Source organism: Hipposideros armiger, unplaced genomic scaffold (genome assembly GCF_001890085.2).
Source record: "Hipposideros armiger isolate ML-2016 unplaced genomic scaffold, ASM189008v1 scaffold_946, whole genome shotgun sequence".
NCBI lineage: Eukaryota > Metazoa > Chordata > Mammalia > Chiroptera > Hipposideridae > Hipposideros > Hipposideros armiger.
The window spans coordinates 444,055-468,002 of NW_017732296.1; the positions used below are offsets into that span (position 1 = coordinate 444,055).

The window sequence follows — 23,948 nt, forward strand, 5'->3', positions numbered from 1 at the left end:
TGTGAGGCATAATGAAAGGCATTTGTAAAGCCACAGTAATCATTACCTTTGGGAATGAAAACAAGGAAGCAAACTTTGCTAATTGCTGTGGCACCTCAGCATTTTCCTGAATGTTTACATGCAGCAAAATGGAATTCCAGTGTGGCTTCTGGGGGTGGACTGTGCACGGGGCTTCCTATCAGATTTATGTTAGATTAAGAATATGAGAAGTGGTATCATGACCCCAGGATGCCACAAAGGCATTTCATAAAACTGTTCACCACAACAGCAAATTATACGTGAAAAGATCGTGTATTGCACAGTGCAATTTTATCACTTATTTTCATTTATCGGGCTAGTAAAATGGAGAATACATTGTCAGAAAGGAATCTCAATACGGGTAGAGAGGGTCCCTACGTGCCAGCTAAAGTCTCAGAAAGAACCACTGTGCGCCTCATTGTTAAGATGAGGAGCTGGCCCTGTGTGATCAGGCGTGGGGAAACTCCAATGGGCGAGGAGGAAGCCGGCCAGAGAAGCTAGCACGTACAATAACAGCACTTGAAATGACCAGCCTGTGAACCCAAGCTCTGTTCTACCAGTAGATGCACGCTTTAAAACTTAAAACTGTAATACTTGAAGATATTTATCTTCCTTTCTCATTTTTTAACAGTCAGTCACTTCACCTACTACTCACATCTAATGAAACACTTCATAACATGCTGCTACTCCTTATAAGATCCTTCTGGAATTGATAAGGGTGAGGCTTTAAAACATACACAGAAACATTAAAGTAGGAATAAATCAAGTCCTTATCTTTTATGATAGTCTATTCTATGAGGAAAACTATACCACAGTGATGGTGGGCCAGAGCAGAAATTAATTCCAGGGAAAATAATGCTCCCTAATTTAATAAATGAAGAGCAGTATTTCTAAATTATTCATCGTACATTTATACAGATACAGACAAAAACAGATGCCACACGGGAAAAATCATACCAGACTTTCCACCCAAACTTGTAAACCCCACAAGGTGGAGAATGAGGGATGTTGAAGCGCTGAAGTACTTTGTTTATAAAAACACCCTTCCAGAAATAGATTTCTGTTCTATGGTATTATTATTGTTGTTGCTGAATGGAACTATCCACTCAGTGAAATCATGCTTCTTTTAATCATTATTGTCTAAATTCCCACTATAAAATAAAACAGAAACAGGGGGGGAAAAATCCTCAGTAATGAAAATTCCAGGGTCACAGATTATGTAAAAACGCTATCATCTTTTGTTTCCTTGTTTCAAGAATATCTGAGAAAATAATCTGGATTAAAAATAAAAAGTACATGGGCCTAAAGAGGCAAAGGCTTTAAATGATACCAAAAAAGTCAGACTTTCTTAATAAAAGGAACACTATACATGTCACTGAATGTTTACAAGAATACAAATACTAGAAAATACCATCTAAGAGGTAATGGTTTTCAAATGTCCAAACATCTAGAAATTGGTATGAACTGCCACAGCCGACGGGTGACACATAAGGATAAGTGAGTCCAGTTACACCTAGAATGATGCTTCCCATGCTACAACGCCCTTGCACAGAATGATCTGCTCACCAGCTCTCCCAGGGTACGCCCTGTCCAACCCTCTCCGTCCTGTCCCATTTACACTCTTATCGTCCTACTCCTCTTGCCCAACATCTCTGCACTTGGCTCAAACAACTCCCTTCGTCCAGAACGCCGGCCTTCCCTTTCCCTCCCCCTTCATCAATACCTTCTGAAACAAAGCCATGTACGGGTAAGTAAATCCCTTCCCTTGCTTCCGGGATACACTTAGTCACCCATCTGCAACCATCCAGGCCATCACAGCGCCTTCCCTGCTGCTGGCTTGCGGATGTGAACCCTGCCCAGTCTGAGCACACCCCAACTTCACGGCCACAGGGCGGGAGCTCCTGGGGGCTGTGACTGTGTACTGACAGAACAGTGCTGAGGTGCTAAGCAAATAAATGAAGGAATCTAAAGAGTAAGCATTTCTTCTCTGGAACTACAAAAAAAAAAAAAAAAAAGAACAGATTTTGATCAATCTGGAGAGATCCTGACAGAGCATGCAAAAATGGAACAGTCAGATAAATTATCTTCTAGGCTTTTGAGCCAATGACCAAAAACGAAGAAATTATCAAACGAATGCCTTCTCCACTTTAACAATATGTCTATCAAGCTTGGCCATATTACATGAACATTACTTATAGGTAAAGGCATTAAAATAAATACTGTATTATAGCTTCCACTTGATTTTAGTGAAGGAATTTAATGGTTAATTAATATGTCAAATTCTAAAAATAATCTTGAATTATTCCCTGACAGATGAAGGTCACTGTCACCCATTCAATCCACAACTATACTCCTTCCTACTACCTGCTGGGCAGAACCCTAAGGAGCTGGAGATAGGGCAGCACACACAACAAAACCCCTGTCCTCACATCTGGGAGCCGTCACCATGAAAATTAAAACAGGATAGGAGAGCGTAAGTGATGCTGGCAATAAAACAGCGAGGTGTTTGGTTTGCTTTTGTTCTGTTTTGAAATAGGTTCAGGAAGTCCACTGATAAAGAAGACGTCTGAGTTGAGAAGAGCCCTGAGGAGATGATGGGATGCCTCTTGCAGTAGCTGGCAGAGCTCATTCCAAAGACGGGAAACAGTATACAGGCGAGACAGGCCTGCTGGGTGTGTTCGATAAAGAGCAAGGAGATCAGTGTGGCTGCAGCCGAGTGAGCAAGGGAGGCAGGAGAAGAGTTTCCGAGAGAGGGTGGTGAGGAGGGTGAGGGGGCTGCAGAGCTCCAGGTACAGGAGATCATTGCTCTGAAGGAGACAGGAAACTGCTGGAGGATTTTAAGCAAAGTAATGGCATCATTTAAAAAAACCCACTTTGGCTGCTGTGTTGAAAACAGTCTGTAGAGGGGCTGGGGTTGGACCAGAGAGACCAGTCAGGAGCTACTACAAGCAATATGGTAGAGATAATGGGCGCTCTGACCACGGTTGGGTGGCAGAGGTAGTTAAAAGTGGTTGGATTCTGAATACATTTTGAAGGAAGAGCAGAAAGGTAATCTGATGGATTGGAGACTAAATAAGGGCATCAAGGATGGCATCAAGGTTTTTGGTCTAGCAACTGGAAGGCTGGCAGAGGACCACAGGGGAAATGTGCTACTTAGAGTAAGAGATGAATCAGGAGTCAAACCTGAAATGCCTATTAGACATCCAAGGGGAGATGATACATAGACAGATGGTTATGTAAATCTGGAGTGAATAGGGAATCATCAGCATATAGAGGGTATTGAAAGCCAGAAGGCTGGATGAGATCTCCTAGAGTGCACAGACAGAAAAGACACTAGAGACCACAGCCGTGGGGCACTACCTACAGAGGCTGGGGAGATGACAGAGAAGTCACCAAAGGAGACTGGAAAAAAATACCTAGGATATTCTAGGCTAGCGTTAAGATTAGAAAATAGTACACCGTCCAGGCACACAGCATCATAGTACAAACTACCACACATAAGGCCATTTGAAAAATTACTAAGCAAAATCCCATCTGTCACTATCATCAATTTACTGGAATGAAACTTCTTTTTAAAGAATAAGACTCAACTTTGGGATAATAATCAAGAAAACATAAATAAAGAGAGCAGACTATCATCCATCAAATTGGCCAAAAATGTAAATTCTTACAATATTAGGTATAGTTAAGGGTGTTTGGAAATGGAAAATCTTCTGCAGAAAAATTTTAAATTACAAAGCAAAACTAATTTTCTAGGTATCTACATATAAGGTGGTACCGTTTATGCAAGTTAAAACCAAACATAAACAAAACCACATACTATTCATAGATATACACAAAACCCTTAAATGTAGTAAGTGTTTTCCTCTGTGGGGGAGTGACTGGCTATGATAGGTAAGGGAAACTACACCTAAGTGATGCCTTACTTAGCTTGTTTTTTTCAAACATACATGAATTTAGGAAAGATCTGAAACAGGTTAAGAAAATATTTCTAATCATCAATTCTGGTATGAATACATGAGTGCATGTAACAAACTCTCTGTAATCCTTTTGTATTTAAAAAACTCTTCAAGTATTTTTTTAAAAAGCACAAAAGAGAATAGTAAAAGGAAAACAAGACAATTTGTTTAAAACAACATTTACTACATTCATACCTACATTCCAAGCCTATAATAAAGCAAAAGTAGAGGAATATATTTTGTTGGCATGTTAATAAAGAATTACTAGGCCTCTAGCATGACATTGCACTTGGCAAAATCCATCTATATGCTGTAATTCACTTTTTGGAGAAAAGTGAAATAGCTTTGAGTACACTACCCGTAAATACAGTAATTTAAAAACAATTAAACAAAAAAACCTAGGTAAAATTACCTAGTTTTATCAGAAGATCTAATCTGAATAAGAAATTAGGTTCTAAACTTTGAGTTATAATCAAAGACTGGCATCAAATGCTTCTGGAATGAGAAATACTAAAATAAATGGATAGATAGCTCTAAGTCCATCGGTCAATCAGCCAATCTAAACAATCATGATAATTAATGGAAACCATAATTAATTCTCCTTTCAAATTTGGGATATAAGTACTACCTTCCCTTAACAAGTTAGAGGATTCTATAGACACTTTAACTTTTTATAAGATTCTTCTTCTTGAAGAAGCAAAATATATAAGAGTATATATAATAATACCTTAATAACTTTTGACATTCACACATTTTTCAGATATCAGTGTTTCATATTGTAACCTCTACTTTGGGCCTTTTCTAGTCTGTGGGTAATAAATATACTTGCTGAAACTGTTACTAATTTTTCCTAGTTTTTTTACTTCTGAATTGTTCAACATAATAGCAATCAAGCAAATAAATAATAAAGAGTGATTATTTTTTCACTTAAATAGTTATGGTAGTTAATTTAATGCATGATTACTAAGAGCAGAAAATAAATCTGATAAACTGTTTATATTAAAAGCAAATTATAGACAAATTAATTTTATTAAACATGTGTCTTTAAACAAACACAGTGACACAGAATTAAATTCCTAGCACTGAAAAAAATCAGCTTTTATATATGGAATCTTAAAAAACACAAAAAATGAAAAACTAAACCCATAGAAAGAGATGAGATTTGTGGCTACCACAGGCAGGGTTGAGGGGAGAAGAAATTGGAGAAAGGTAGTCAAAAAGTTCCAAGTTCTGACTATAAGATAAATAAGTACCAGGGGTGTAATGTAAAGCATGATGACTACAGTTAATACTGCTATGATATACATGAAAGTTATTAAGAGAGTAAATCCTAAGATTTCTCATCACAAGGAAAAATTTTTCTTTTTTTTTGTTTTCTCTTTTCATTATACCTATGAGATGATGAATGCTAACTAAACTTATTGTGTGATCATTTCACAACACATGTAAGTTATACCATTGCACTGCACACCTTAAACTTATACAGTGATGTATGTCAGTTGCATCTCAATAAAACTGGAGCAAATCAGCTTTTAATAAATATGTTCCTAAGACAAAAAAGTTACACACATTAGTGATGTATGTACTTATAAACCCCAATACTGTCATCCTCAAACTGTACAAAAGCATCAAGTTGTATATAAAACATTAAAAAGCTCTTTATTGTCCTAAATTCATTATGATGATCTTTTCCTTCTATTAATATACCAGTTTATCCCCCCAAAAAGCAATAAAAGGCAGTCCTTTCCTGTGCTTACAATAATAAATCATAACAACTGTATCACTTAAGAGGTGAGTCAGTTCTCTAGCATATTTAGAAACAAATTCAGGCTGATTCATTTAGTGTGTTACTGGTTGTCAGGTGGAATTGGATGCATTTAATTTTTTACCTATATTTTCAATGATGTCCTCAACATTTTCTCTTTGGAAATTTTCTCTACATCAAGCTAATGTATATTAAGTGAAACAAAGCAAGCAGAGAAATGTTTAATTCAGGGCATTTAAAAAAAAAAAAGCAGTAGGACAACTTTTTCCTTTAACCTTTGGTTGACAAATTCTTGGGTTTAGAAAAAAGAAGTCTTCAAAAAGGACAATTCTATTCTGATTAGTCAGAACAGATGAACAGGTTTAGTTTTCCTCAAAATTGGTTAGAGATAAATACTTATATTTGTTGAGTTAACACTACTAAGAAAACAACTGGTTAACTTTTTCAAAATAACATTTTGGGGAATAAAGCACATGCTTTACTCCATGAATATTTCCAGAGCAGCTGCTATGTATAAGGCACTGTGTTAACAATGGCTGTGAAAGAAGCAAATATTACTCCGTCATCAGTTCTGCTCCTGATCTGCTTAAGAATCTCAGTGGGGAGGTAAGGTAAGCATGTAAATCATCACAAAATAAGGTAGAAAGGGATTCAATACTTTCAGAGAGGGCACTCTGAAATACTATAGGAGTTCAGAGAAGGGAAAAATTGCTTCCCACAAGAAGTGTGGGAAGAGAAAATCAGAGAAGGCTTCATGACGGTAGTGGAGTTGAGCTAGATCGTAAGGAAAGTAAGATTTCGACCAATGCAGACTGGGAGCCACATCTGCGTGCGGATTGAGGGTGGGGTTTATAAGGGAGGCTTGTATAAGTAGAGAGCAAGATCAATGTCGTGTAAGCAGGAAATTCAAGGATTACGGTAGGTAAAAGAAATGAGAAATAAGGGTAAACAAGTAGGTAGGCACCAGATTAGAAAGGACCTGGAGGATGTAAGGTCAAGTAGATCATACTTTATCTGGCAGGCAAATGGAAACCAATGAAAAGCTTGGAACAGAGTAGTAATATGCTTCAGGAAGATTAATTTAACATCAGTGGGGGTAGATGGATAGGAAGAAAGACACATTAGAGATGAGCAAACTGATTAGGAGTCTCTTGCATAGTATAAACAAGAGGTAATGAAAATAGGAACGAAGCAGTGTCAGTGGGAATGGAAAGAAGAGTATGGATGCAAAAAAAAAAGTAGTACACTGTAAACAGCATTTATGAAAAATATGGAATAAAGCCTTACCTGATTCTTCTGCATCTTGTTCATCTATTAAACCTACTGAGACGCCTAAATCCACACATTTCTTGCTATGTGTCTTGGACTTCATGTGTTTTGTCAGATTTCCTTAAGGGAAAAGAATGTTTACTAAGCTTACATAGTATTATTTTGCTATTGCATTTGTCAATACTGGCAAATTCCATCCCAATTTCAAGTGAACGTTCAGATGGTAGCTACACAATTCCAATGAATAAATTTGGACAAAAGAAAATACTGGTATCTGTATGCTATAATAATCTTGTTATTTATTAGGAATAGTTTCTCTTTCTCCAACCTGCCTTCTTGACTTTTGACAATGGCTACTTTGGCCTTATGGTTTCTGTTTTCCAGTCCTTATCTATTTCTTAGAACATTTTGTACATGCTGAAAGTCCCTTTCTGATTGATGGCACTATGATCTGTAGTTTCTGGAATCCGAATTCTCCACCAGTTGGGTCTGCTGACTTTCCCTCATGGTACTTCGTTGCCTTGCACGCTTTTTAGTTTTCACTGGAACATCTCTATGGGTCAGTTTTCCAACTGCTTCTGCCTGGGGCCTTAATGCTTCCATATCACTGATTTTGTACCAGGTATTTTTTGTTTTGTTTTTTCCATGGCATAGGTATAGAGTTTTACTTTCTAGCAGGTAGCTCTTCTCCCACATAGTCCAAAGTCACTGGACAGAAGAGCCAGGATTACTTCAGAGGCCTCGGACTCAATTTCAGCATAAGCATGAAAACCCCAAGTCTGTGGGCATGGATCTGGCTTTGATGTCCCTATGGACTTTTTTTTTAAGTATCTGTTCACCATGCTAGCTTGGGGTTCCTTTTTTATTCTTGGTGCCTGGGAATATGCCTTTTTAAATTTTGAACTTCACTATTCAAAACTATACTTGTTATATTATAAACAGTAATTTTGTAGGTTTGGAACATAAGAAATTCCTACATTAATTTGACTTCACCATATTGACCAGAAGTTTCATAGTAGTATCTCTAAAGGTGTGTTTCCTCTGGCAGCTGGTGTATGGACCTCTGTAAGTATTACCAGGTTAAGTGGGAACCACTGGGCAAGGGTACCCCAAGTGATCATGAGTGCAGGGGGAGAGCTCATATTCTTCTAAGGATACCAAGCAGCTTGAGTCGATGATGCCACACACAAAACAAACTGCTGACAAGGGAAATGGTCTCTTTTGAGAAAATAAATAAAATCTAAATACTACTGAGTTTGGTAAGCAGGGCAAAATAGTATTTGAGAATAAGCCTTTAGATGACCTGAAACAGTCTGAATCATTGGTCCAGATTTTGGGCTTGCAGTGGTTGAAGGATCTGCAAAATTGCGAGCCTCAATTCCATTAAAAATGCACTAAGCCCAGGGAACTGGTCACACTTTTCAAGTCAATCCTTGGACTAGCTTGTATGTGCAGTATCCCACAACTTCGAGCTTTAGGGGTTCAAGTGTAAGAGGGTACCTGGGCCAGACAATGTCTAAGATTCATAAAACCCTAACATCTGTGATTCTAGAGATAACATCTAGCTTAAATAGCTTGGCTATGCCTGACATTTACTTTACACTTAAAAATAAAATATGGAGCAAATATTGCAAAATATTAATAATTATTAAAAGATGATAGGTATACTGGTGTTCATTATACAAGTTTCTATTTTGGTATATGATTCAGAATTTTCACTTTAAAAAATGGCTTGGCCATGTTAATTTGGCTGAAATTTCCACTTATCAGTCAAAACACTTTCTAGTATAATAACAATATTACCCAATTACAAGGTCCACTAATACAATAGTTTTCTTTCAAAATGCTTTTGTTTCCTAAATAGACAGCCATAGAAGGTTTTTTCCTTTCTAAAAAGTTTAATGTGTAACTGTAAATAGGCAAATTTGGGAATATGTTTATAATCATATCTTCATATAACTTGAGCTATTACTATTAACCAACTTCTTAAATAATTAAAGAAAATAATTTGCATTTTAAATATACATATTAAAATGTAAATATCCCCTAGCAATGCTATAAACTTTGTGCATTAATTTAATAAATTTTCCAACACACTTAATAAATATTAATCTGAAAATCATGAGAGATTTTATTTCTGGACTCTTACAGCTACATACAGAGGCTAGCTTTCTGTGATATAAATGAGACTAAATCCTGCAACAATGAAAGCTCACTGTGTATTTTCTGCTGACTGACACTTAAGCAGAAAAGCGAAAAGAATTATTTTGAAAATGTACTCATAAAATAAACTAAGAGGACAAATGCTAAAGTATTAATTTATAAACATTACAATCAGAAGCATCAATTTCTAGCACTACAGACCATCCCTCTGATAGTATTTTGCTATCTTTGCATTCCATATACCACATATATAGCATGCCATTACATCACTATTACTTTCTGTTAATAACGAGACACATTCAATAAGTTGAGTTGAGCTGGCTAAACAAAGTAAATCAGAGTAGGGCAAAATCTACAGCCTAATCTGAAAACAAGTCTGTTATTATTTAGCTACCTTTAAAAGGTACTGTGGTATCTGTTTTACATATATTTACAAAAGGTAGACAGACTGCTATAAGAAAGCTGACCATAAAAAAAAAAAAATACCCAGAGAACTGTCATGCCAAGAATAGGGAAATACTGAATTTCTAATATTTTCTTCACTAGTCTCCTTAGCTAGGATAGCTTTCTTCAAATACATATTTATCACATAATTCCAATGAATTATCTGACAAAACAAAAAATTTAATGTAAATTCAGATATGTAGGATATTAGAGAAATGAAAGACATGAAAACTGCTAACATATAATGATCACTTTTCAGGGGTCATTATTCTCTGTCCACCATTTAATAAACATTTATCTAAAATTTTACACGATGTTGTTTTGACTTATTTCACTAAGATTAATACTTGGTGATTAATAATATTTTTCTTTGCCAAGAAATCTCTGCAGTTTCATTTGGTTTTCCACACCTAAGTTTTCCTTCCTTTCTTGCCCTTATTTTATGAACAAAATTTTTTAAATATTCTGATTCCTTTCCCTCCTTTCCATTGAGAAATACCCATTTCACATGATACCCTGATTCTCTTTTATTTGGTAACATCATTCTGTACTTGGTAATCTTTTTATTAGTTATATTGGCCTATTGCTAGTCCCCTGGTAGAATTTAATAGATATTTCTTAATCATAGAATCAAAACCAATGAAAAAGCAATAAAATGAGTTAAAAGATCAAAGCACTTTGTCTTATTAAAACCTTTACACAAGACCAGGAAAATCACCCTGAAATCCACCCTCCATGTGCAGAAGGAGGTTCTATGTTACAACCAAAGGACTGCAGAATGACTGTTCCTCTCAACTCATGGTGATTTCTTGAAACTCTTAAGAAATATTCAAGGCTATCTAAAGAAGTTTTTTTCCCCCATTATTCTTGTTTCAGGTACTATTAGCGTTTAAGGAGAACTACTTGGAAGCTACTTCATTGCTACATATTATAACTCTCTTTAAAAGCCAATAGATACTAGCCAAAAAAATATAATAGATTTTGCTAAAGAGATGATCAATCTTTAAGACAAAAATGGCAAAGACAACCAATACAATTAGAAAAAAAGCAAATGTTAACTTAAAAGAGATAAAAAGTTTCTATAAAAACATCAAGTAAATATTTTTTACAGATATAATCCTTTCAGACAGATAATTTTATGATTACATTGTTTTAGAAAGATTTTTACTTTTATTTATCTATTTATTTATTTATTTATTTATTTATTTATTTATTTATTTATATTTTATATTTTTAGCTGAGCCATCCTGCCATCTGTTGGCAGCTCAGCGGCAGCTCAGCTCAGGCCGGGCATTGAACCGCTCTTGCTCACAGCTCATTCTTGAGTGAGCTCTTAACCAACTGAGCCAGTCAGCTGGCCCATAGATTTTTACTTTTTAAAGTGAGTTATATGAAATTAAAATTTTGAGTAACAAATTGTCATATAATGATTCATGAACAAGGGGCCTAATGGAGAAAGCATACATTTTATAGTAGTGTATTCATTATATGTAACAGGAAATTGGTAGAGGGTAAAATTACCTTAATGTTAATAAAGGCTTACAATTTAAATAACATATAAAGAATACAGAAAGAGTACTAAATATAATTTTAATGACTAATTCTGAGTTCTATAAACATTAAATAGTACAAAAGTTAGGAAATTTTTGAAGCTGAAATTCAACAGAATTTGGGTAAAACAAACAAACAAAAAAACACCAAGGAAAAGAAAAAGAAATGGCTGCATGCCTAAAATTAGATACTAAAGCATGAATGTAATCATTCTAAATTTACTGCAATTGTTATTTAAAATGCTTTTCAATCTTTTAACACCAAAAAAAATTTACTTGTAATTATGAAAATTTCTTTTTCTTCTTCAGTCCCAAAGTAAGTGTTTTTGAAAATGTACTAGTCATTATGTTATGCAACTGTAATTTGGAGAGTAACATAAAAAAGGACAGTTGTGCCTTTCAAAATGTTATATTTATTATATATATTCTAAAAGCTTGTAATTAAAAACTTTTTTTTCAAGAGGTCTAGAAACATATAAAGAAAAAAGGCTAAAATGTTGACAAGATGTAATTTATATCGGTCTATTTATGCTACTGCCTCCTTGGTTAAAAAATATGTAAAGTTGGGTCCTAGTTCTATTAACTCAACACATATAAAAAGCGATGTCATCTCATACCTTTTGTCTTAAAGGAGAAGTTACAGTAAGTGCAGTGGTAGGGACGGACATCTGTGTGGGTTCGTATGTGTTTCTTTAACATACTAGGTTTCTTACAACGTATTCCACATTCTTCACAAATGTACTTTCCTCTTCCCCTGCCTCGGACATATACATACTCTTCATTTGATTTATATCTAATTTAAAGAAAAAAAAATGAATAGGGAGAGCGAATACTATGTCTTTGACAAAATATTGGTGATTAAAATTCAACCTAAAAAATAAAACAAGGCACAATTTTTAGATTCAATATAAATCTTATGCATGTAACAGAATATTCCAGCTTTTTACGTAAACAGTAGTCTAATAGCTAACTCTAACCAAACAACTTTATTCAATACTAGGTTTAATTTTAAAATATTTCCTCTTTGAAGTCACTGTTTCAACAGTTTTCTTTGTTAAATTCAACCACAACAAGTACTAAAATATTTCCGAGCTTCACTATAACTACAATTGGCTTTTGCATTTTGGTTTTCTTATAACCAAATACATAAACACATCAAATAGACAATGAATTCATCTCTCTCAGAGCAGGTTTTCTAAGTCATTCCTTATTGTAAATCAACATAAAACCCAGGGTTCACTCTAAAAACTTTGCTCTTAGCTACCTCCTAGGACCTACCATGTTTCCCAAAAAGTTATCATTTTGTTGATCAAAATGGAATTATTAAACATAATACCTAATATATTTTGCCATGAAGATTCTGTTAATAAACTGAGAAACCTTGCAACATTTATATTAAATTGGTATTGATACATCTTCATTCACATGAAAGCAAATGTACATTTAAAAAGTAAGTTTAAATGTACATTTAAGAAGTAAAATTTGTACTTGCCCTCCATCAAATATTTTAATTCTTCTTGGTTCACTTTTGATTAAGGAATTTTCTTTATCTTGCTCACTGTTAATTTCAGAGGCATCTTTATTGCTGAATTCAACTACTGTGGACTTTTGATTACCTAATGCTCTCTGAAAGGAAAAAAAAGAGAAACTAATTTAATAAAACTGAAAACACAAACATGCTAATGTTTCACTTGGAAAATAAAACACAGCAGAATACAGTGCATATAATTCACTTCATGAAATGCATTTCAAGGAAGTAACAGGCTTAAAGGTCATTTGCTGTATCTCCTCCCCTATCTTGAATGTATCTGTCTAAACCACAGCAAACACATAAATCTTATGCTATTTTAAAATCCCACCCCAGTCCACTGACACCCCCCAAATAAAGGCTTTATAACCTCCCACCCTGGTATTTTGTGCATTTAATAGGAACTTTTTAAAAATAGATTAAATAGTTCTTATTCTATCTAACCAACCACTCATACTGCAGTTTACGTGTATTTTGTAGAATTTATTCTTTGGAGATGGAAAAGAGCTAGTTGCCCCGTTTGGTATAATAATGTCTCATACTCCTCAAAAACATGGCTCAATTCCCTTCAACTTTATTGTAGAGTTAAAGCAGAAGCCCCATTTCCCAATATTTTATTCTCCTTTTCTCCCATTACTTTAAACTATGTTTCCTCTCTGTAACTTCTTAAAAGTTCCTGAGTCCACTGAGAATTGTGAGACATGGATACAGGTCAGGTCAAAAGTTAGGTTTTGGCCTGATAATAAGTAAATGTCTAGAAAAAGGTAACTAACATCAAAATGATTAACAATATGTACTCTTCCATAGAAACATTATAGTAATACCATCAGATGATTTTACACAACCTCACCATTCACAAGTTTTCTCATTCCTCAGCCCATGCTCTTCTCACGTAGCCTTGTGAGGCAGGCAGCACAGGTGGGTTACATACCAATGAGGAAGGACACTCTCAGGATTAAGTCACTTCTCCAAGGTCAAGTGTTACCAGCAAAGCCTCAAACCCCAGTCCTCTGGCCAAATCCAACACAAGGCACATCTTTTCTAATCGAGGGCCTCTTTGTTACAAACCTCCTTTAAAAATTACATCACCACGTAGACAGCTAGCATACAAAGATGGCTTAATAACAGTGAGTGCTGTTATGAGGGTGTGTGTGTCATGGACGGAGGGCCTATGTAGCCTCCAGAAGAGTACCCAGGGAAGCCCCTGTCCTTACAAAGCCAGGAGTAAAGAAAAGCTGCTGGCCCGAGTGTCTCAAAAAGGGAGTGTGAAGAGGTAATGACATTGACCCTGACAGGTAAACATGCAACCTTCTCCTTTTCTTTCCCTGGCAAACACACTAGGTTTCCCTACCACTGGAATATCTGCACACACCCTTCCTTGACTTTATTATACCTTTAACAGTAATCCTATTTCTTATCTTCTTTTCAATACCAAATTCCCACTTATCTTTTACTCACTTTCTTACTATCAGATCTGGTTTCTATTTACCAGTTACCAATGAGCTAAACGTCAAAATCCTCATCATTTTCTTAGTCTTTATTTGCTTGACCACTCCATGGCATTATATGTTGTTGATGCCTTGTTTCTCCTAAAAAAAATCCTTTTATTTTAGCATTTATCTCTTCTTTTCCATTTTGAATTATAACTATATTAACACTTGGGTTGTGAGCTAACCGTCAACCTCAGACCCAATGCTCCATAGCCACTTGCCCATGAGACTCAAGTCTCCAGGGATATTAGCATCGCTCAGTCCAGAGGCCATCTTTATTTGACCTCTCTGATTGAACAACTCTCCTTGAAATGCCTTCTTCCTTGACCTGTGTGATATCACTTTCTCATAGCTCTTCTCCTTCCTCTATGAACAATTTCTTTCAGTTTCTTATGTGGACTTCGTTCATCCATTCGACCCTTTCAATAGTAGTAATTCCCGGGACCCATTCTAGGCCTTTGTCTCTTTGTTACACTTTGTCTGAGCCATCTCATTCATTACACCTATGTACCGAAGACTCTTTCTGTGTTCCACCGGGAGCTCTCTCCTAGCTCCAATTCCAGATGTGCACTTCCAGAGGCACTTCTACCAAGGCACTTGGTGCTGAAGGAAAGCCACTTTCTTTAGGCATTTCAGGAATATACATAAAGCTCTGTTTACATTCCCTTGATCGGATCTCATCTTTCAAGATTCTGATTTTTGTAGATCTAGAATAGACTGTGAGCATTTAAAAATTAAATTCTGAATGGTTTGGATGCACTCTCCTTCACTGAGAAGGCATCAACAGCTCTCCATCACCATGCGTATTCTTTGGTTTTTATCGACACTTCCAACTTTGAAGCATGTCACTGTTTCAAACTTACAACACCTTCTAGCCATGACAGACTCCTCAGGGTTCTTGAAATGAACCAAGTTCTTTCTCACTTCCACGTCATTCATCACACTTTTAAAATTTCTCATTCTTGTTCACCTGGAAAAAAATCCCCACCCCTCCTTTTTTTTAAAGATTCAGCTAAAGTATCAGCACTTTTGGAGTCTCTTCCCTGTATCCACACCTCCTCAACCTACTGGCAGTATTAGGGACTTCCTTCTTTTAAAGGTGAACATATTTCTATTACAATGCTCAACTGTGATATTTTCTTACTGATAAGTACGTACATGTTTATGAACCTGTATTATGTGCCTGTGAACCTACAGAGGTCAAGGACTTAATCTATAATTCTGAATGTCCAGAGTCTGACATGATACCTTCATCTATCTATCTATCTATCTATCTATCTATCTATCTATCTATCTACCTACCTACTTACCTATCTTTAATCACTTAAATAATTTTTTCTATTTTATAATGCCAACACCTCTAATAAGAATGATTCTACAAACAACCCAAAGTTCTAGTTTTATAACCTTATTCTATAAATCTTGACCAAATCAACTTTATTATCAAGTATATGAGTTAGTTATTTTGGGTACTAAGATGATTCTCAGAACTACAGAATGGCTCTCTGCTTATATTTCCAAATGATATATAACAATATTCAGTTACTCACACCTCTGTTCCCCTGCATTAATAGGGGCAAAGCATAAACAACATCTCCTCTCACTTCACAATAAAAGCCTTACTATAAGAGAAAGATGAAAGTAAAAGCATGATTATATGTACCATTAAGTAAAGACTTAAATGTTCAAGTGAGGGGGAAAAAAGTGCTGAGGGAAAGTTATTTCAAAATGTTTCAAGACAGAATCACTGACAGGACTCCAGAGAACCTTTATCAGTGTAACTCCCAGGGCAAACTTATCCTTTCCTTCAAAGCACAATCTATCATTCACAACTTCCAACTAAAATGATTAAAGGCATCAAGTCATGTTAAAACTCATTTGCACAAACTATTTTTAAAGATAAATAATATTTCAAGTACCTTGCTTAAGTTGCTTTTCCATTTGCTTGAATAGACCAATAAATCTGATTTGCAATGGGTGGTTATTGCTTGACAATATAGTGATTTTCCAGTCTTCTGTTTTGAATTAAGGAGAGAAAGAGCGACTTTTGTAGGCAAACCAAGTGGATTTGGATTACTGGCGCTGACTGTCCAGTCAGTATAGGCCGAAGTTTTCTGGTCACTCTGCGGCAAATGTAACGTTTTCTGTCTTAACAGATAACACCATGTAAAGCTGGTGGTGGTCTTCAAGCTGGGGAAAGACGGCTGCTGTCTATCTCCAGCATCCAATACTGAAAACACGGCAGTTGTGGGCTGACTTTGTTTCTGGATGCTCATTGTGTCAGCCTGGTTTTTAACTTCTGGCGACTTCCTTTCTTGGTTACTGTCTACATGTTCCAAAGGAGAAATATAGGTATTTACTGAAGGAACAGGTGAATTTCTAACTGTAAGAGACAGTGATGTGGATGACTTGATGTTTTCAAATTCTTGTAGTTCTTTTGTAGGTTCGACAACTACAGACTTTGAGTGTCCTGATGACAAATTATCAGCAGGTAAAACATCTGCCAAATTAGCCCCCTCACTATTAATTTCAGGTTGAGAAAAAACATCCTGTTCTGATATCACACCTTCAAGGGGCTCTGTAGTACAAACCTGCCTCACTAAAACAGGTTTCTTTTGTTTATTAACTTCATTAGCTCTTGGACTCAGTGGCTCGAATGGTCTAATGTCTGTTGCACAAACAGCTCCATTTTCATCTTTAGCTCTCTTCTGGTGTTTTTCCATGGCAATGTCTAAACTATTCGCTGGGGAAAGCATCCTTTTACTTGAAGATGGAGATTCTTGTTGAGGGGAAAGTCTACCAATAGACATTTTTGGAGTTACAGGCAAGGATTCTGATAGAGAAGAATTTTGGCCCATCTCTGAAAAAACATTTTCGCAAATAAGTTCTTCCTCTGGGTTTGGCAAAGCGTTCTGGTGAACTTTTTGCAATGTTGGCAGGAAATTTTGTTCCTCGCTGATTGGCACCACACTATGACTGGACTGGCAGATTGGCTGACTGGGCAGATCCTGGGTCACTAGGATTTGCGGGAGAGGTGTGACGGCAGCAAAGCCATACGCGGGAACCTTACTCTGCAGGTGCACGGGCAGCGCAAACGATGTTGGCGCCTTATGCACCTGCCCCCCAAGTGACCCGAGCTTCACTGGTGGTGGAGGACACGAATTAGACATGGCATCTACTAATTTGGTTGGTAATGCTAATGAAGACGCAAGATGGTCGGCCCCGCCTGGATCTGAAAGAACTTTCTTTGGCAAAGAATGGGCAGGATTAGAAGAGCAAGACGGGCTTGAAGTGAAAACCTGACACTGGAGTTGGTACTTGGGAGCGAAGCAATCCTCACTTTTAGAAGATGCACACACACTGGGATCTGTGTCCGGTTTGACACTCTGTGTAGACACTTGCAAAGACACCTGTGTGTTTTGGTGGCTGAGGGGTGCATGGATGTGGTTTAACAAATTGATGCTAAAAAGCTGTTGAACTGGCAAGATGTTAGTAGAGTTAGAATTTGAAGTTTCTGTTTGTAGCTTCTTAACTTGAGTCTGGGAGTGAACAGTATTTGCAGGAAATTCAGCTAAGGATGTAGTAGTGAGCTGAGGCCCTGGAAATGGCACTGCATTTGCACCAGAAAGAGTGACAGTTTGGAAAGATGATGGGTTCCCAGGAGACAGGTGACTCTCTGGAGCTATGTTTAAAGATATCTGCCGTATCAGTGGGCCTCTCCTTCTTTCTAAGAGAGGCACGTGCCCAGTCACTCCCATGCCAGAAGTGGACGTTGGAGGCTGCAGCTCAACAAGTGGTATTGTCTGAGGTGGAGTGATGCTCCCAAAGTCAAAAGATTTACTTCTGAAATCAGAGACCTCCATCGACGTTTGCATGCAATTAATCTGCTCTGATGCAGCACGCCTCATTTCCCGGTGGCTTCCAGGGATGTTAAGTGTAGTAGAGCCAGCCGGAATCATGAGAAACTCTGCTTTATTTAGAAAAGCGATTTTGGGGGAAACCTCAGTTTTCGAAATGTCCTCTACATCTAAGGAAGCTGAGAAACTCGAGGTGTGAGATAAACTACTCTCCCTACTTAGACTCCTGGAGACAGTGGAATCGAAACTTGACTCGGTTGAGGAATGCTCTATCTCGGCAAGGCGAAGCCTCTTCTTTTTGGGAGGCAGTTTCTCCGTCGGCAGTTTTGACAAGGTTTCACTACGCTGAGGCCAGCTGAACTTCTCCGATTTTTCCTGATCGGGGCCTTGTGCTTCGAGGTCCCGATCCGGCTCTTCTGTGACCAGAATTTCTGGGACTTGGATGTTGTGCTGCCGAACAAGTCTTGAGGGCTGTCCTAACACAGGCTGTTCACTTGACATCTTTCTTAAGCCTTCCTGAAGTTCTCCTCGAAGGGCATCTGACAGTGCAGGCTGGTGACAATGAGACGTGTTCCGAGAAGGGTGACCTTCCTCTTGGGAAATTCCTATCACTTTCAGGGACCCGGGCTTCACTGTTCTACTCAGCTCCTGGAAAGGAACGGGGGAGCCTCCTTCAAAAGACTCAAGCTTGTCAAATGAACTGGGTCTGCTCAGTGAGTTTGTATGTTGGATGACGGAGATTCCCGTTCCGTGTCTCTTCAACTCTGTCTTGTCCTGGGCAGCTGAGCTTATTTGTTGTTCCACGATGGTAGACAGTTTTGGATCCATGGTCTGGTCGGAGCCTCGGGCAACGAGCTGAATTTGGGAGTTTTGCAAGTGTGCATTTCTATGCTGCTGGTCACCTGTTATGACAACATTATGTTTGGACAAACCGGAAGCAGAGCCCAGGGCATTCTGAAACTGAAGGCCCTCGGAGCTTTTTGGAGAAGCGCCACTTTCACTTTGCTGAAAATCATCATCATCTCCAACACTTTTCATCTTCCTCCTTTTCCTTATCTGGGGTGTCTGTTCCCAGGCTCCCGTGGCACCAGCAACTCTGTAGTGCAGAATCTGAGGCTGTGTGCTGCCGGGCGCAGGGCTGTGCTCAGGTTCTCTCATAGCTACCTTGGTTTTTGGTCCATGTAACTCTGAACAGTAAAATTTCTTATGGTTTTCAAAATTTTCCAGTTTCCTATACCTGTTTCGACAAGTTTCACACTCAAACATTGTCCCTCGTCCCTGGTGAGACTTCTTTTTCTCTAAATGTGCGCCCGATGCCAAGGACTTGTTCCTGGCTGACGCAGTGTCACTAGTGGCATTGCATCCCTGATAGCTCTCATCCAAGGACAGTCCAGTGCCAAGAACGTGGCTTTCATTTGCTGAAGAGTCTTCCACTGCAGCTTGCCTGACCAGGGGACGGGGATGTCCACTTTGGGGCACAGGCGTGTTAGGTCCCGATATAAACACATCATCATAGAACGCGCCAATTTTGTCATCAAATGACTGACTTCCTCTCAGTGGGTGAGGGGGAGGTATGATGTTGGCAGGTACTGCTGAATAGCCTGTGGTAGGCATAGAATTACTTCTTGTAATAGGCAAACAGTCAAGGGAAGGTACGGACAGAAGAAACACTTGCTTTGATTTGTCAGTCGGGGTGAAAGGTGACTTTGGTATATCAGAGCTTGAACTTGTTCTCCGTCCCATTGGTTTTAAGTCAAACTGGAAGGAGTCCTTAAATATGTATGACTTGGGGGAATCGATACTGCCTCGTCGTGAGAGAGAGGTTCTTCGTGGCTTTACACTGTCCAGCTGTTTATCATCTACCAAGGCTTCATTGTCTGAGATAAGCTTTGATATCCGTTCTTCAAGTGTTTTGGTTGCCAAAGGTGGGCGCATCTGACCTGGTAGAAGCAGTGCTTTCTCACCAGTTGGTAATGGAGAAGGTGCCGGGGTACTGACGCGAGGTGCAGGGGGCCCATTATTCTTACTGAAGTCTTGTTCCGTAGCGGGGAATGTTCTGGCAAAGGGAGTTGGCGGACTCACTGTTTGGTCGGCACTTTCAGAACGTGAGAAATAACCAGAGTCGGTGCTTCCTAGACTTCGGGGACTCAGCAGTTTCCCCTGCTGCTCTTGGGAGTAATCGGTCGCCTGCTGCCTCTGCAGCTGGGCATGCACTGTCCCTGCGTGAGCCTCTTGCTTTCCCTCGAGCTGACTCATGTCCCCTTTCTGACGGGACTTTTCAACAGTCTCTAGGGAGGACGTCCAGGCTGAATGTGCCAGTACACCGGTGACCTGAGGGTCCTTCTGCTTTTGTGCACTGGGAAGTTCAGGCTTCGACTCTGTACACTTCGGGCTATCAACTCTTAAAGGGGACACATGGACAGGGGGGACCAAAACTTTCTGTAACTCGGTCACAGCTTGCGATTCTGAAGACTTGTCCTGTAGTGAAAAGTCACCTACCACCTGATCTGGGTTGCTCAGAATGAAACCTGGTTTGGGTAATGCTTCAGAATTTGATACCATTTTCATTATTTGCACCGGCTGCAGGTCCATGGAGCCCGGCTCGTTCTGTCTCTCATCAGCAGCACTCTCATCATCACTCTCCCCACTGTCTTCTACATCTGAGTGAATACTGAGTGCTTTAGGGGACTCGTGTGACAAGAACAAACCACCAGCATCCGGCTGCAAGACGAGACCCAGTTTGATGGTATGTGCGTGGGATTTTTTGTGCTTGTACAGATTACTTTTAGTCTTAAATGAAAATCCGCAGGTCACACAGGGATAGGGTCGCTCTCCGGTGTGGGACCGGATATGCTTTAAAAGCACACTCGGCTTTGCACAGGCTCTATTGCAATACTCACAGATATATTTTCCTTGTTTTTTTGGCTTCTGATCTTTCAGAAGAAGATTGCACATTTGCTCTACACTGTGATTAACGACAGAGGGGATGGGAGTTGAGTTATAAACCCGTGTGGAGGGCGACTGTGTAGAATGGGCTGGACTTACTGAAGAAGGCAAAGCAGAATCCACGGGCTGGTTCTGAGAAGTAACCTGAGTTCTACTGGAAAGTGAAGTTAGGCCTACAGATGACGTCACTGCTAGAGTATAAACTTGTTCAAGTTTGGTGTTCTCTTGAGTTTGCAGATTTGTCAGTGATCTTGTGAAACTTGCACACACTGGAAGCTGCTGATTTTGTTGGTTAGATTTAGAAACAAAGTGTTCGTGTTGATTATATAAGTGAGAGACTGACTGAACCGGTGCTTGCTCCTTCTTTGGAGCAGCCGACAAATGCACTGTGTATGAGGTACAAGACGACTGTGACTCAGCAAGTTCTTGTGAAGTCTGACTGGGGGCATCCGTTGAGCTGCTTTTTAATTGCGAAGGGGGTTGTACAGTTTTATTTGGTCTCAGTTTTTCTATCTTAACTGCACAAGATGAGCCCTTTTGTGACAAGGTGCTCAGTTCTGGCTCCATTGCTTTCAGTAAGACATCAAATGCGGTGTTTGTATACGAGGAGGAAGTAGGACTACAATCAGAAGAGATACATTCACTATGGTCAGTTCTGGTTTTACTTGACAAAGAGCTAGAGTCACGTTTTCCATCTAGGAAATTTATCTTGGCAGGGTCAGAGCCTTCAGATCTCCATCGGTGCAGTTCAGGCGGGTGCTGTGGAAACAAGGGCTTCTTTGGGGAGATAGAGTCTTCAAACTTAGAAGCCTCGGCAATTATCCCAGGTGTTTCTCCATTTTGTTTGGTAAATTGTTTCCCATTTTTTACAGGACTATGATTCCGTTTTTTTTGAGACTCTGAAGCACTCTGCAGAATAGCGAAAGATGACTCTTCTGTATTTTGTTTATGTTTTGCCTGAAGAGGATTTCTCAGTGGGGATTTTGGTATTTTTTTCAGGTGATTTTCAGCTACAATCTTTTTTCGTTTCACACCTTTAAGTGATTCTGAAGTTCCTTTAATACCAGCCTCTAAGATTTCTGTTAAAAAGGAAAAAAAAAATTGGTAAAATGGTACATATAAAACTATAATTTTAAAAAATTAAGATTAGTATCATGAGTGTGTTATGACAATTGGACAAGGTAATTTAAGGAAAGCCTATTTTGGATAAAACTGCATTCTAACATTCTTAAGAATGTTGCCAATCAAAATCTATTGAAACAATTGCACAAAGACTTTAGTGTACATTTCTAGAATGTTGGGTTCCTTTCTTGACCCCATTCACCAAGATCTTGGAACCAGACCTTTCAAAACTAAATTACCCTCCCCCTTCGCCCTTACAGCTGAGGACTCTGTCTACAACACAGTCTGAGAGAGCTGGCCCACAAATAAAAAAAGTCGACCTTTTAATGAAAGGTATTTGACTGTCCTATCACATATTCAGTATCTTTTAAAGCAAACTTCTTAGCAAATTTCTAAATATTATTGCTCTACAATATGTAATACTGACGTCCTTCTGAGAAAAAGGCTGCCATATAATAATTTTTAAAGTAAACATACCTCATCACATCTCAAGATAATCATGAGGTATTAGCTGATAGAACCATAAAGTATTTCTTTATTAGCAAATATATCAAATGAACAGAAAAATGTGAAAGTAAAATAAGCCACTTATTTGTGGTTCTTCACCAACAAAATTAAAAGGTTATGTTGTAATGGCCTTTGGTTAAAAAAAGTCACCAATTGAACTGAACAAAACATTCAATGGCTATGTTTCTTTGTCATTAATGATAAGTGGGTAGTAGGTACATAGATAGTTAGAGCTTACTGCAGGAGAGAAAAGATGAAATCACCTCCATCTGGCTGTGCTGGAAATAAATCAGTATTTAAATGGCATCAACAACCCACAATCTCTGTCAACTATTATATTTTTGAGCAATAATTACTTGCCATAATTTAGTTTGTTTCCTTTTGTTGGGTCTTTGAGCACATATATATGAAAATGTTCAAGTTTATATTACTTATTTGTAATTCCTCAAATACTGTAATTCCTCATTATTTTCAAATAGCTGTTGCTATGTACATATTTGAAATTCATATTAGACCAAAATGTCTACACCATAATAACCAATTTGCATTTACTGAAGATAAAGTTTACATAAAATAAAAAATATTCTAGTCATCTTGTGACAGTTTAAGGGCTATCATATATTTGTTTAATGAAAAAAAAAGTATTAATCTGATAAAGATACATTTACTAACCATAATCAGGAGGGCAAAAAAATATATAAGGTGGCAGGGAGGTGGGTGTCACATAATTAAAATATTTGAGCTGAAGAATAGAAATAAAGTATCAGTACTGTTGCTACCTTTACAAAATGATGTTGAGCAAATCTTTTATTCTTCAATCCACACATTTTTGCAATGCTGTTTTGTCACTGGTTTTCCCTCTTCAGGATGAATGTAACAAAGTCATTATGTACTTATACCTGTTATTAACTCTGTCAGACAAATAGGCAGAAGGAAAATGATAACCATCCAGGGTGAGTAGTTTCCCCACTCACTTCCAAAAGGCTTGGAGGTGGGTTGCAATAAACATGAAAGCCACTAGGCTGTTAAAATAGGTATAAAAAACAGAGATGAGAAACTGCTTGGTCGGGAGCAGCAACTCTCAGCTTAGGCAACTGATTGGAAACAGCGTCAGGTCCTATCAGTACCTATGCAATCTGATCATTGGTTGGGGTAAGCACGTTTGTTACGTTTTACAAACTTTTTGGAATAAGCTTTTATTTTTTGATAAATTTATCTATAAAAAAAAACCCCTAAACAATGTCTTATGCTCCAAACACCATCACCAACAACAAAAAACGCAGAAATTCAACCCATAGGTAGTACACCCAGAAATACCACATTAAGTTTT

General features: G+C 38.0%; 1 protein-coding gene across 6 annotated transcripts in view; it reads right to left on the reverse strand.

Annotated features, from left to right (window-relative positions):
- The window catches only part of HIVEP1 (HIVEP zinc finger 1), a 147,665-nt gene that overhangs the window by 17,467 nt on the left and 106,250 nt on the right, over window positions 1–23,948 (reverse strand). For 5 of the 6 annotated variants that reach the window (XM_019630798.1, XM_019630796.1, XM_019630794.1 and 2 more), the window contains 4 exons: window positions 16,106–22,068; window positions 12,661–12,794; window positions 11,786–11,961; window positions 7,030–7,131 (listed from right to left, as the gene is read on the reverse strand). In XM_019630798.1, coding sequence (XP_019486343.1) covers window positions 7,030–7,131; window positions 11,786–11,961; window positions 12,661–12,794; window positions 16,106–22,068 — 6,375 coding nt within the window. The remainder of the gene's footprint in view (window positions 1–7,029; window positions 7,132–11,785; window positions 11,962–12,660; window positions 12,795–16,105; window positions 22,069–23,948) is intronic. The other variant, XM_019630800.1, reaches the window with a different exon arrangement.